This window comes from Saimiri boliviensis, chromosome 19 (assembly GCF_048565385.1).
Source record: "Saimiri boliviensis isolate mSaiBol1 chromosome 19, mSaiBol1.pri, whole genome shotgun sequence".
Lineage (NCBI taxonomy): Eukaryota > Metazoa > Chordata > Mammalia > Primates > Cebidae > Saimiri > Saimiri boliviensis.
In genome coordinates, this window is record NC_133467.1 from 34,063,729 (window position 1) to 34,079,139 (window position 15,411).

Here is a 15,411-nt window from a genome sequence, read left to right on the forward strand (position 1 = left end):
TTTGAGGCACAAACGTTGCGTCTGTGAATAAGAAAGTATTGTCTTTCTTCTCGGCCTCATGAGAACCTGAGCCTCAATGGCCACCACTGTCCTCTCTGTTCCAGCTGCCAAGAGTGACAAGACACACATACCCCGAGACTGCTGAGCAAGAACGGAAACAGACATTTTCCATTAAGCTAGCTAGGTCCAGTGGGATCTGCTAATCTATCAGAGCCTCACTCCCCACGGCAGCCTCTCTCTTATCTTCCCACGCTCTGGTTCTGAGGCGCTCCCGCTCCAAAAAGCAATCACTAGCTGCCAGAGCTAAGAGCCAAGGAGGAAATAAGAACCCAAGAGCAGACACCCCAGTGCCTCACACCCCGGGGCTCCAAACCCTAATCACTACTACTGTTATCCCCATTAGCTAGATTCATCAACTTTTTTTTACTCTTTAGTATCAAGTACCTGCTGCTAGGATACCATTTTTGCTCCCGTTTTCTCACTCCTCCTTTGTATTGCTTTCTGCTTTCTGGCTGCCCCAGGCTCTTCCTTCTATCTTTTCCATAGACACCCTGATAAACAAAACGAATCTCATCTAGGTTCAAATCCAGTCTCAGCTACTCACAAACTGTGCGGTTTCAATCAAATCACCTCTGTTCTCCAAACTCCTGTTTTCTTCTTTGCAAAGTAAAGGTAAGTGCCCAGCACAGTGTCAAACATTAAGCAGGTGCCCCACAAATATTAGCACACTCTCCCTTCCCTTTGGCTAGGTCCAAAATTTAGCTAAATCCACTGCAGGCAATTCTTTTTTTTTTTTTTTTGAGATGGAGTTTTGCTCGTTACCCAGGCTGGAGTGCAATGGCGCGATCTCGGCTCACCGCAACCTCCGCCTCCTGGGTTCAGGCAATTCTCCTGCCTCAGCCTCCTGAGTAGCTGGGATTACAGGCAAGCACCACCATGCCCAGCTAATTTTTTGTATTTTTAGTAGAGATGGGGTTTCACCACGTTGACCAGGATGGTCTCGATCTCTTGACCTCGTGATCCACCCACCTCGGACTCCTGAGACGGAGTTTCGCTCTTGTTACCCAGGCTGGAGTGCAATGGCGTGATCTCAGCTCACCGCAACCTCCGCCTCCTGGGTTCAAGCAATTCTCCTGCCTCAGCCTCCCGAGTAGCTGGGACTACAGGCGTGCACCACCACGTCCGGCTAATTTTTGTATTTTTAGTAGAGACGGGGTTTCACCTTGTTGACCAAGATGGTCTCGATCTCTTGACCTCGTGATCCACCCGCCTTGGCCTCCCAAAGTGCTGGGATTATGGGTGTGAGCCACCGCACCTGGCATTTTTTTTTTTTTTTTTTAAAGACGGGGTTTTACCATGTTGGTTAGGCTGGTCTTGAACTCCCGACCTCGGGTGATCTGCCTGCCTTGGCCTCCAAAGAGCTTGAATTACAGGCATGAGCCACCGCGCCCGGCCCACTGCAGGCAATTCTTATTTGGTTACTAGAAGTGACAAAAATTAACGAAATCTGTCTCAGAGCCTCAAGTTTTCTACTGTCTGTGTAAACAATCTGAAAGTGGTGGTAAAGACTAATCCGGATGACCCTACCATTTCTGTGTGCTTTGGAAAACACATTATATGACAGAAAACTTGGGCTGGGCGCGGTGGCTCACACCTATAATCCCAGCAGTTTGGGAGGCCGAGGCGGGTGGATCACGAGGTCAAGAGATCGAGACCATCCTGGTCAACATGGTGAAACCTCATCTCTACTAAAAACACAAAACATTAGCTGGGCATGGTGGTGCGTGCCTGTAATCCCAGCTACTCAGGAGGCTGAGGCAGGAGAATTGCCTGAACCCAGGAGATGGAGGTTGCGGTGAGCCAAGATCACGCCATTGCACTCCAGCCTGGGTAACAAGAGCGAAACTCCGTCTCAAAAAAAAAAAAAAAAAAGAAGAAGAAGAAAACACTTACAGCAGACTTATTTTTTTGATTTTGGTTTTTTCATATCCTAGGGAAGTCTGCCTCCCCTGAGCCTATGAAATCAACTAGCGTAGCTTGGGTTACAGCAAGAAGGGAAAGAAGGGGAAAAAGAAGGTATGATTATCCATTCTATGGATCGATCATTCCTAACGCCTCACAAAAACCAAAAGCTGCCTGAATTTAATTTTGGAATACACCTGGAGGGAGAATTTGGTACTACACTGACTGCAGATGACTGGACAATATGACCTAAATCAAATCTAGTTCAATCTAGACTAATCTCTAAAAGGAAAGAAATAAAAACCAAGTTGTGGGTGACCACCTTTCACCTACAACAAAGGTTAAGAAGCTAATCCGCAGAGAAATAATGAATCAAGGCCAGGAGCAGTGGCTTGAGCCTGTAATCCAGCACTCTGGGAGGCCAAGGCAGGCAGATCAGTTGTGCCCTAGGAGTTTGAGATCAGCCTTGGCAACACGGTGAAACCCCGTCTCTACTAAAAATACAAAAATTAACCAAGTCTTATAAACTTGTCTCAAAATAAATTAATTCAAATTTTAAAATAAAACAAATTTTTTTAAAAAAATGAATCAAGGCCAGGTGCGGTGGCTCACACCTGTAATCCCGGTACTTTGGGAGGCCGAGGTGGGCAGATCACGAGGTCAGGAGTTTGAGACCAGCCTGACCAACATGGTGAAACCCTGTCTCTACTAAAAATACAAAACTTAGTTGGACGTGGTGGCATGCACCTGTAATCCCAGTTACTCGGGAGGCCAAGGCAGGAGAATCGATTGAACCCAGGAAGCAGAGGTTACAGTGAGCCAAGAATGCACCACTGCACTCCAGCCTGGGCAACAGGGTGAGACCCTGTCTCAAAAAAAAAAAAAGAATCAAATGTTCAAAGAGCAACTGTGTGGAGATCCCCAACAGATCTCCAGTTTCTGATGCCAGGTCCCTTCTGAGGTATCACAGTATATTTATGATGTATTACCACTCAAGGCCAGGCATGATGGCTCATGTCTGTAATCCCAGGACTTTGGGAGGCTGAGGTGGGAGGGCTGTTTTGAGCTCAAGAGTTCAAGACCAGCCTGGGCAACATAGCAAAAACTTGCAATAAATGAAATCTAACTAACTCCCCATCTGCTCTGCCTCCCATATTCCCTCAATAAATGCCACCACCATTCCCCAGCTGCCTGAGGCAAAATGCAGTGGGGGTCAACCCTGAATCCTCTCCTGAATTTAACATCTAATCAATCCTCCAGTCTTCTCATTCCTCCCTCCTAAATACACCTCGATGCTCCAGTTCTCTCCATCCCATTTCATCATCCGGGCCACGAGCCTCTCACATTCTGCTAGTCCTGCTCCCTCCAAGTTCCTCACCACTCTGTGATCAGAGAATTCTTGCCCGTAAGGAGTCTACACTCCCCCAAAACGAAGTAGAAAGACCCTATGGCATCCAAGGCCCATTCTCATCTGGCCTCAGCCTCTCTCTCTCAGCACTCCCCATCCCCTCAAATGCTCCACCCACTGTCCTTCACTCAAGTGAGGTTCCCTGAAAGCATTTTCCCTCTCTGTTCTCCAGACTTTTACACGCTGTTTCCTCTGCTATGCTGCTCCCCTACTGCCCCCTTTCATCAGCCTTATCTCTGTTTAGACATCTTCCCTCTAGAGGGCTCCCCAACCTGCCAAAACTGGACTAGTGCCCACTAGGTGTACTCAAAACAGCACCAGCTTATCTCAGTCCTTCTCTGCCTTGACTTAAAATCTATTTCCTTCTGTTTTCTACAGAAGATGGTGAGTTCCTTTTGGGCTGGAGCTATCATGCTCACTACTGTATATTGTTAGCTCCAGGTACAAAGAAACAGCTCAATACCAATTGAATGAAATGGTTGAGTTCATCACTTCTAATTATTTCTACTTCAGCACCAAACTGTAAAGGAAAATTACTTACTTAAGGAAACCTAATTCATTCTTTCAAATGTGTACTAAGAGCCTACTAAATGTAAGACACAGAGCTTAGAACCCAAGGGGCTTAGAACTGGAGGGGGCACAGCTCTTTTAAAGACAAAGGTTGGGCGGGGCGCGGTGGCTCAAGCCTGTAATCCCAGCACTTTGGGAGGCCGAGGCAGGTGGAACACAAGGTCAAGAGATCAAGACCATCCTGGTCAACATGGTGAAACCCCGTCTCTACTAAAAATACAAAAAATTAGCTGGGCATGGTGGTGCATGCCTGTAATCCCAGCTACTCAGGAGGCTGAGGCAAGAGAATTGCCTGAACCCAGGAGGCAGAGGTTGCGGTGAGCCGAGATCGCGCCATTGCACTCCAGCCTGGGTAACAAGAGCGAAACTCCGTCTCAAAAAAAAAAAAAAAAAAAGAAGAAGAAGAAGAAGAGGGAAATAAAATGGAAGAAAGTTGAGAGCAAGATAAGAAGGGAAACTCTGGAAGCTCCTTCTATGAAGAATCCATATTTGAGGTTTTTTCACTCACAAAATATTCATGGGAGTATTCAGTATGCGCCAGGCACTGTTTTAAGTACCAGGGTATAGCAGTGAATTCTTTTTTTTTTAATCCCTGCCTTCATGGAGTTTATATACTAGTGGGAGGTGGGTGGATAGATGATGGTAAATGCAATGGAGAAAAATAAAGCAAAGAGCAATGGGGAGGAGGACGAGACAGGAGGTTGCAATTTAAATATACAGCAAACTAGGTAAGTCCTCACAGAGAACAGGCCTTTTAGGCCAAGAGTCAATGACCTGAGGGAAAGAACGTTAGGATATCTGAGGGAAGAAACTTAAGTAACAGCAGGTACAAAGAATGGAAATGGTTTCTAGGCAGAGCTTCGAGTCTGAAGAAAAGCCAAGGGCAATAAATTTCTCTCTGGTAAGTAATTCTAAGCAGTCCCTGCTCCCAGGCTTAATCTCTCCTTATCTCCAAAGCCCTCACTCCAGAAGAGGCCTTGTGGTATTTTTCCACTGTCATATACAGAAACAGGTAAGTCTGGCTGCCTCTTCTAGAAACAGGACCCAAGCATCCTAATTCACCTAGGTTTGACAACAGTTAAATGGCGAAATGAGGCACAGATCTGAGATTCAGAGAGACTGAAAGTTAATCTTCACTCTGCCCTTTACCAGGCAAAATCGTGCAGACTGGACACCTGTTTCTCATCTGTCAAAAGAAAGAGTATGCTGCCTCCCAGAGCTCTGTAATCATCGAAAGAAAGGACCAGTGAACGGCAAACCATCTGCACTCAACAAACAGTCGATTTCTCCTCTAACTCCCCTCAAAAATGGAATCCAAGATTGCTATCATCTTCCTCCAGGCCTCACGCGTGTGAGTTCAGAGGCCAAGGGAAAGATTGGTCCCAGATGTTCCGCGGCGGTTCAGGAGCCCTGTCTCCTGTCATTCCTCAGGTGCCAGATTTCATCCTGTTCTCAGTAAGAGGAAAGGGGGAAAAAGCCGGACTGAGTGAAGATGCAAAGAGGGGGAGCGAATCCAAGCGTCCCTAGGTCTGTCAGTACCAGACGATGGCATGTGGCCTTCTGCAGGCAAAGCCCAGCTCGGGGAAACCCACAGGAGCAAACGCCCACACTCCCCGAAGTTGACAAACTTCAGCTCAATTAATCGCACTCTAAGAGGGTTCCAGTGGCCTTGGATGCACGGCTGCGTCTGCAGGAAGGAGTTCCGAGACCGCCGCGTGTTCCTCCTACAGCCGACTCAAACCCAGCGGACAGTTTGGGGGCGCCTTCCCCGGATACTCACATCTCCTTTATGCAACTCCGGCGCCGCGATCTTCACGGGCTCTTTCCTCTTCTTTGGCTTGGGAAGCCCCATCGGGGGGCCGGCACCGCCCATTGGAGGGGGCAGACTGAGGCCAGGGCCCCGGGGCGAGGGCAACCCCAATCCCAGTCCCTCCCCAACTCCCGCCGCTTCAGCCGGGCTCACGCCTGGAGGTGGGGGGAAGCCTCCCAGGCCGAAGGGCAAGGGCGGGGGAGGCTGAAGCCTGGGGTCTCCGGTGGGTGGGGGAAGCAAGAGCGACGGGGGAAAGGCTGGGGCCAGCATCTGGGGGGGCGGAGGCAGCAAGGCCGGGCCCTTGGGCGCAGGGAGAGAAGCGAACAAGCCCCCTAAAACGGGCCCAGATGGAGGGGCCACCGCCTCCTCTTCCTCCGGCTCGGGCTCAGCCTCATCCGGCTCGCTCTCATCGCTGCTGGCGTAAGCAACCAGCGACATGGCGCCTCCCGCGTTTGGGGCGCCCTTGCCGGCAGACGAGGCCTACTTGAGACCGGGGATGCCCAGAGGCCTAGAAGGCCCCGCCGCCCGGCGGGGCGGGGAACAGAAAAGTCCGCCTGCTCCGTACTCTAGGGCTAGCCCCGGCGGAAGCTCATGGCTACGGCTGATTTCCACCGAACAAGGCGCCCCTCTTCACTTAAGCTCCCAGTCCCGGGCAACTACACACAGCTAATGGCCGCCGAGTCACTCCGCCTCCTCCTGCCTCACCAATAGGAGAACTACAACTCCCAGAGAACACTTTGACCACAGCCCGATTCTTTGCCACAGGAATCTCAGCGCAAGGCACGGCGGGAGTTGGAGTCCGAGGAAGGATTTAGAGGCGAGTTGAGAGAGACAGGAGAGAAACCCGCCTCTGACGCAGGGACACCTGGGGTGAGTAGTTTTTTTTGGTCGCCTAACAATTCCGAGATGACTACAAGCCCCACCGGTCACTACGGTAGTCACGGAGACGGACAGGAGAGCATTTCGGTACTTGAAGTTCCCTAGGGTAGCCCCTTGAGCACTAAGATTTCTGGGAGCTGTGGTGCTCTTAGAAACTGCAAGTGATGCCGGGAATGGAAGGGAGTCTGGGAAGCTGGCGGATTGGGGAAAATTGCTTAAAGGGAAAGTGATCTGCGAATTAACTGGTGAAGCTTCCTGGTCGGCAGGGGATGGGAATAAGAATAAAATATCCCAAAAAGAGCAAGGGCCCAAGGGACCCGTACGAAATTGGGCTGCAAGTCAGAAAGAAGCGAAGCTGCAGGCCTAATGATAAGCTCTGAGCGGGCGCGGTGGCTCACACCTGTAATCCCAGCACTTTGGGTAGCAGAGGCGGGCGGATCACGAGGTCAGGAGATCCAGACCATCCTGGCTAACACGATGAACCCTCGTCTCTACTAAAAATACAAAAAATTAACCTGGCGTGGTGGCGCGCGCCTGTAGTCCCAGCTACTCGGGAGGCCGAGGCAGGACAATCGCTTGAACCTGGAAGGCAGAGGTTGCGGTGAGCCGAGATCGCTCCATTGCACTCCAGCCTTGTCAACAAGAGCAAAACTCCATCTCAAAAAAAAAAAAAAAAAAAAGAAAAGAAAAGAAAGAAAAGGAAAAAAAAAAAAAAAGAAAGAAAGCTTCTGAAAAACATAAATTCCTGAAATCTAGCTTTAGAGATTCCTATTCAGTAGATGTGGGTGGGGCCTCAAAGCCCGGATCTGTAAGAAACTCCTCAGCTGGTTGCAAAGCAGGCACTGAGGACCACGTTGAGAAACTAGACCATCAGGTCCTGCCTCACAGCTACTGTCCCTTGCACAATGCCGATTTCTAAAACCTGCTTTCAAATCTAGATTCCCCAACAGGACTTTGGGCGGTCACTTCTCTTCTCTGAGTCTCACTTTCCTCCTTTGCAAAATGAGTAAACTATTAGAGAGTCCCGTCCTACTTCTGTGAGGAATGCCTGGTATTAACACAGAGTGAAATGGTTTAAAACTAAGAGAAATGACTGTCCTCGTTATTTGTCAACACATTTTGCCACCTTGCAGAGAAGCCGCTAAAGAACAGAGACCTGTCTTCGTTGAACAAATGTTTTCTCTTTTTTTTCTTGTGGAAACAGAGTCTCGTTCTGTCACCTAGGCTGGAGTTCAGCAGCGCGACCTCAGCTCACCATGACCTCTGCCTCCCAGCTTCAAGCAATTCTCATACCTCAGCCTCCCAAGTAGCTGAGATTACAGGCATACATCACCATGCCCAGAGAATTTTTGTATTTTTTAGTAGAGACAGGGTTTCACCACGTTGGCTGGGCTGTGTTTAACAAAGGTTTTCTAATCAGGGGTCTCCTTACTGTGAAAATTCGTGATTGGCAGGCGAAGTGGCTCACGTCTGTAATCGCAGCACTTTGGGAGACCAAGGCGGGTTGATCACGACGTCAGGAGATAGAGACCAGCCTGGCCATGGTGGAACCTTGTCTCTACTTTGAAAAAAAAAAAAAAAAAAAAAAAAAAAAAAGCCAGGTATGGTGGCTCTTCCTGTAATCTCAGTACTTCAGAAGGCCGAGCCTGGCCAACATGGCGAAACCCCTTCTCTACTAAAAATATAAAAATTAGCCAAGTGTGGTAGCACATGCCTGTAATCCCAGCTATTCGAAAGGCTGAGGCAGGAGAATTGCTTGAGCTGGGAAGATAGAGGTTGCAGCGAAACGAGATCATGCCACTGCACTCCAGCCTGGCAGACAGAGCAAGACTCTGTCTAAAAAAAAAAAAAAAAAAAACAACAACAAAAGAAAACATCGTCTGGGCACAGTGGTTCACACCTATAATCCCAGCACTTTGGGAGGCCGAGGCAGGCAGATCATGAGGTCAGGAGATCAAGACCATCCTGGCCAACATGGTGAAACCCTGTCTCTACTAAAAATAGAAAGTAAAAAAACAATAGCTGGGCATGGTGGTGCACACCTATAGTCCCAGCCACTCAGGAGGCTGAGGCAGGAGAATTGCTTGAACCCAGGAGGCGGAGATTGCAGGGAGTCAAGATCACACCACTGCACTACAGCCTGGGCGACAGTGCGAGACTCCATCTCAAAAAAAAAAAAAAAAAATTAGCTGGAGGTGGTGGCATGCAGGTGTAATCCCAGCTACCCAGAAGGCTGAGGCAGGGGAATAGCCTGAACCCAGGAGGCAGAAGTTGAAGTGAGCCGAGATCGCGCCACTGCACTCCAGCTGGACAAGAAACAAACAAACAAAAAAGAAAATTAATGATTCACCTTATTGGGTATAAATCCTCAAAAAGTTGTTTTCAAGCAAGAAATTCATCATAGAAACTTCATGATAGTGAAGGAAAGGAGATTTATTTCTCATTATGTACCGTTTTATACCTTTAGAAATTTGTAACTGGGCAAGGCTAGGCGCCGAGGCTCATGCCTATAATCCCAGGAATTTGGGAGGCTGAGGCGGGCGGATCACCTGAAGTCAGGAGTTGGAGACCAGCCTGCCCAACATGGTGAAACCCCTTATCTACTAAAAATACAAAAAATTAGCCTGGCATGGTATTGGGCGCCTGTAATCCCAGCTACTCAGGAGGCTGAGGCAGGAGAATCGCTTGAACCTGGGAGGCAGAGGTTGCAGTGAGCTGAGATCGCACCATTGCACTCCAGCCTGGGTGACAAGAGCAAAACTTTGTGTCAAAAATAATTTTTTTTTTAACTGGGCACGGTGGCTCACGCCTGTAATCCCAAAACTTTAGGAGGCCAAGGTGGGAGAATCCCTTGAGTCTGAGTTGGAGACCACGCATGGCAAAACCCTGTCTCTACAAAAAGATAAAAAAAAAAAAAAAAAAAGCTGGGCCTGGTGGTGCACACCTGTAATCCCACCTAGCTGGGGAGGCTGAGGCAGGAGGATCACTTGAGCCTGGGAAATGGAGGCTGCAGTGAGCCAAGATTGCACCACTGCACTCCAGCCTGGGTGACAGAGCATAACCCTGTCTCCACAAAAATTTAAAAGAATAGAAATTTGTAATTGGTATATCTATGTCCTTTTCCAAAGTAATCATTATAAAAGTTCTCTAGTGAAAGAGAATGAAATGAATAAACATATTTAATTTGTGTCCCTCCTCAAACCCTACTGAAACATCTGTCAAGAGATTTTTTTGAAAATGCATTAAAGATCATTTTGAAAAAAACCCCACAAAGATGGAGAGTTCAGAAGAGAAAACAACACAGTCACATTTTGGAAGGTGGGAAAGAGAAGCGCCAGAGGTATGTTACTGGGCACATCTGAGAGAGCTGAGAACCGAGGTGGCCTCGGGGAATGTTGAGAATCAGTGTTTTGAATCTGATACCAGGGATTCCCCCTACAAACTCCCAACCAGATCACCCTGATGTCAACTTTTTACTATGACAAGCCCCAACCAGGTACCCAGAGGTTCAAAGTGGCTTTTCTAGCCCACTGCTCTTACACATGAGCAGGAACCAAAGGTTATATATTGAGGAAAGCCTCTAATAAGAGTAACAGAGATAAAACAAACGGTCCAGGAGCAGTGGCTCACACCTGTAATTCCCAGCACTTTGGGAGGCCAAAGTCCACAGATCACTTGAGGTCAGGAGTTCGAGGCCAGCCTGGCCAACATAGTGAAACCCCTGTCTCTACTAAAAATACAAAAATTAGCCCAGCATGGTGGCAGGTGCTTATAATCCCAGTTACTAGGGAGGCTGAAGCAGGAGAATTGCTTGAACCTGGGAGGTGGACGTTGCAGTGAGCCAAGATTGTGCCACTGCACTCCAGCCTGGGCAACTCAAAAAAATAAATCAGCATATAAGTGCAAGAAGAAGAAAACTTGTAAAACCTATCAATAATTTTCTTTTTGTTTATTTTTTATTTTAATTTTTTTTTTTTAAGATGTGGTTTCACCATGATGGCCAGACTAGTCTTGAACTCCTGAGCTCAGGTGATCCAGCCACCTCGGCCTCCCAAAGTGCTGGGATTACAGGTGTGAGCCACAGCGCCCAGCCAAACCTATCAATAATTTTCTCAGATAAAAAGAAAATATAGCCCGGCGTGGTGGCTCACACCTGTAATCCCAGCACTTTGGGAGGCTGAGGCAGGCGGATCACCTGAGGTCGAGAGCTGGAGACCAGCCTGACCAACATGGTGAAACCCCGTCTCTACTAAAAAAATAAATAAATAAATACAAAATAGCCAAGCATGGTGACGCATGTCTGTAGTCCCAGCTACTCGGGAGGCTGAGGCAGAAGAATTGCTTGAACCCAGGCGGTGGAAGTTGCGGTGAGCCAAGATCACACCATTGCACTCCAGCCTGGGCAACAAGAGCAAAACTCCAACTCAAAAAAATAAATAAATAAATAAATAAATAAATAATATATATATATGGAATAAGAAATAAGAAAAGAATGCCATAGAAGAAAACAACATGCAGGCCGTGCCTAGTCTAGCTGCTCAGGAGACTAAAGTTGGAGGATCTCTTGCGCCCAGGAGTGTGATTCCAGCCTGGGCAACACAAGACTGTACTTCTAAAAATAATAAGAATAAAACATATTTTTTGTTTTTAAAAATATATATTTTTAGTATTTATTTATTTATTTTTTTTTTTTTTTTGAGATGGAGTTAGGCTCTTGTTACCCAGGCTGGAGTGCAATGGCGCGATCTCGGCTCACCGCAACCTCTGCCTCCTGGGTTCAGGCAATTCTCCTGCCCCAGCCTCCTGAGTAGCCGGGATTACAGGCACGCACCACCACGCCCAGCTAATTTTTTGTATTTTTAGTAGAGACGGGGTTTCACCATGTTGACCAGGATGGTCTCGATCTCTTGACCTTGTGATCCACCCGCCTCAGCATCCCAAAATGCTGGGATTTACAGGCTTGAGCCACCGCGCCCGGCCCATTTATTTATTTTTTATAAAGACTGGGTTTCACCATGTTGGTCAGGCTGGTCTTGAACTCCTGACCTCAGGTGATCCGCCTGCCTTGGCCTCCAAAGTGCTTGGATTACAGGCGTGAGCCACCACACCTGGCCTATTTGTTTATTTATTTTGAGACAGAGTCTTGCTCCGTAGCCCAGGCTGGAGTGCAGTGGCACGATCGCGGCTCACTGCAACTTCTGCCTCCCAGGTTCAAGCAATTCTCCTGCTTCAGCCTCCCTAGTAACTGGGATTACAGGCACCCACCACCATGCCAGGATAATTTTTGTATTTTTAGTAGAGATGGGGTTTCACCATGTTGGGCAAGCTGGTCTCCAACTCCTGACCTCAGGTGATCCGCCTGCCTTATCTTCCCAAAGTGCTGGGATTACAGGCATGAGCCACAGCGCTTGGCCAAAAATAAAAATGTAAAGAAACATGCAGAACACAAAACGGCTCTGGGAAATAAACATGTAAGAGCATAAAGAAAATCTTCTTTAGAAGAGTTAGAAAAGTGAAGAAAATCAGAGAACCAGCCCAGAAAATCCAGTGTCTGAGAAATAAGAATTCCAGAAAAAGAGAACAGAAATAACAGAGAGGGGAGGAAATCATCAACAAAATAATCACAGAAGGCTGGGTGTGGTGGCTCACACCTGTAATCCTAACACTTTAGGAGGCTCAGGCGAGAGGATAACTTGAAGCCAGGAGTGCAAGACCAGCTTGGGAAACACAGGTGATCTCACCTTGGCAGATCACCTGAGGTCAGGGGTTCAAGACCCGCTTGGCCAACATGGTGAAACCCATCTCTACTGAAAACACAAAAATTAACTAGGCATCTGGAATAATGTGCCTGTAATCCCAGCTACTTGGAGGCTGAGGAAGGAGAATCACTTGAACCCAGGAGGTGGAGTTTGCAGTGAGCCGAGACTGTGCCATTGCACTCCAGCCTGGGCAACAAGAGCGAAACTCAAAAAAAAAAAAAAAAAAAAAGGAAAAAAAAAAGAAAAAATATATATAGAGAGAGACAGAGAGTTCAATTTTAACTGTTTCTAATGTTATAAAAGGATATCAAGTTGTGATGGCTTACTTTTTTTTTTTTTTTTTTTTTTGAGACGGAGTTTCGCTCTTGTTGCCCAGGCTGGAGTGCAATGGCGCGATCTCGGCTCACCGCAACCTCCGCCTCCTGGGTTCAGGCAATTCTCCTGCCTCAGCCTCCTGAGTAGCTGGGATTACAGGCACGTGCTACCATGCCCAGCTAATGTTTTGTATTTTTAGTAGAGACGGGGTTTCACCATGTTGACCAGAATGGTCTCGATCTCTTGACCTCGTGATCCACCCGCTTCGGCCTCCCAAAGTGCTGGGATTACAGGCTTGAGCCACCGCGCCTGGCCAAGAATCTAATTTTTAAAGAAGATTCCCAGGTGAGGCCAGGCGTGGCGGCTCACACCTGTAATCCCAGCACTTTGGGAGGCTGAGGCAAACGGATCACAAGGTCAAGAGATCAAGACCATCTTGGCCAACATGGTGAAACCCCGTCTCTACTAAAAATACAAAAATTAGCAGGCGTGGTGGCGGGCGCCTGTAGTCCCAGCTACTTGGGAGGCTGCGGCAGGAGAATTGTTTGAACCCGGGGGCGGAGGCTGCGGAGGACAGAGGCTGCAGTGAGCCCAGATCATGCCATTGCATTTCAGCCTGGCGACAGAGCAAGACTCCGTCTCAAAATAAATAAATAAATAGTAAAACTAAAAATAAAAAAAAAAAGATTCCCAGGTGATTTTTTTGCACATTGAAATCTGCAAAGCACTAAGTTAGATGTGAATCCCAGGGGAAACAGGCTTATGCCTGCCTGTGTAACTGACCCTCTATAGCTCTTGGCTTAGTTGTTAGGGGCAGCTGTGAGTTGGTTGATGATGTTATTGTAAGGAGAACTTGGATATTAAATTGCAACCAAGGCCTGGGAGATTACTGCAACAAAGGGAACCCAGGTTGTATTATTACAACCAGCATCTGCACAGTGGACTGAATGACAGGCCCAAGAGATTTTGTTGCAACAAGAATTTAGAAGCCTATTGCCTCCTCCAAACTGGCTATTATGATGCAACAAAGCGGAGAAATGGGAAGGGCTTTTGCTTTTCACTAAATTGAGTGTATTAAATTGGAAAATAGTTTTTGTTTAGTTTTGTTTTTGAGATGCAGTCTTGCTTTGTCATCTAGGCTGGAGTGCAGTGGCGCGATCTTGGCTCACTGCAACTTCTGCCTTCCGGGTTCAAGTGATTCTCCTGCCTCAGCCTCCTGAGTAGCTGGGATTACAGGCTTGTGCCACCACACCCAGCTGAATAGCCAAGGCCGAGCTCAGAGCTCAGCGGTTCACACCTGTAATCCTAGCACTTTGGTTGGCCAAGGCGGGTAAATCACCAGGTCAGGAGTTTGAGACCGGCCTGACCAACATGGTGAAACCCCATCTCTACTAAAAATACAAAAATTAGCCGGGTGTGGTGACACGCGCCTGTAATCCCACCTACTCAGGAGGCTGAGGCAGGAGAATCGCTTGAACTCGGGAGGCGGAGGTTGCAGTGAGCCGAGATTGCTCCACTGCATTCCAGCCTGGGTGACAGAGTGAGACTCAGTCTCAAAAAAAAAAATGTTGCATTGAAACTGTGCGTATTTATAATAATCACCCAAACAGTTAATGGAAACCTGTTCTGATGCTGGACTTCTTGAAACATCTTCAAGAACTTGTGACAAGACTCTCTCTGAACAAAGAAAAAGATTAGTCTGATAGAATCTGAACTATTACACTGACTGCGTTTCAAAATGGAATGCATTGTAAATACCAACTAGAACGTAGTTGCTCTGTTGCAACAAGTTTGAATTTGCTATGGGAACAAATCGACAAGCTTGTGGCTGAGGGCCTGCGTGGCTGATTTCTTGCAACAGGACCTTCCAGAATGCCCCACTGTGCCAGCAGCCTGGTGAGCCTGTGGAGAGGCCAGAGGAACTCTTATCACAAGGGGAACTATGGTGAGAGGCCACACTGTTATAAAGGCAAAAGTCGTGAAACATATTTCCATGGGCATAAGGACAGCCAAGTGTCAAGCAGGACTTTGAGAACAACTGCAGGCATCCCCTAACAACAAGCAGCCATTCTATGCCTCTGATGTCAGTTAGCAGGGCAGTCAGGTTATCCCATCTGATAGTAGAGGAAACAGGCTCAAAGATGTTCAGGAGGGTGTCCAAGTTCTCAGGACTGGGGAACAGCAGGCTATGATGTGGATTTGGGCCTTTTGGCTTCATCCCGCACTTCCTTGCAGGGAGACTTTGCAAATGCTTTTAAAATGGGATCAGGAAACACATGGGAAGAAAAACATGCTTTTACCTCTTCAAACCTAGCATATTTTGTTGCTAAATTTTAAGGACATGTATATGCTGTAACATAAGATCCAAATATCTTCTTTCTTTCTTTCTTTCTTTCTTTTTTTTTGAGACGGAGTTTCGCTCTTGTTACCCAGGCTGGAGTGCAATGGCGCGATCTTGGCTCACTTCAACCTCCGCCTCCTGGGTTCAGGCAATTCTCCTGCCTCAGCCTCCTGAGTAGCTGGGATTACAGGCACGGGCCACCATGCCCAGCTAATGTCTTGTATTTTTAGTAGAGACGGGGTTTCACTATGTTGACCATGATGGTCTCGATCTCTTGACCTTGTGGTCCATCCACCCACCTCAGCCTCCCAAAGTGCTGGGATTACAGGCGTGAGCCACCGCGCCCGGCCAAATATCTTATTTCTAA

The 15,411-nt window shown here is 47.7% G+C and overlaps 1 protein-coding gene across 1 annotated transcript in view; it reads right to left on the minus strand.

Moving 5' to 3' along the window:
• The window catches only part of PRCC (proline rich mitotic checkpoint control factor), a 36,771-nt gene extending 30,307 nt beyond the window's left edge, over positions 1-6,464 (minus strand). The window contains exon 1 of the mRNA XM_003937859.3: positions 5,721-6,464. Coding sequence (XP_003937908.2) covers positions 5,721-6,188 — 468 coding nt within the window. The 5' untranslated portion in view covers positions 6,189-6,464. The remainder of the gene's footprint in view (positions 1-5,720) is intronic.
• Positions 6,465-15,411: the final 8,947 nt, after the last annotated feature.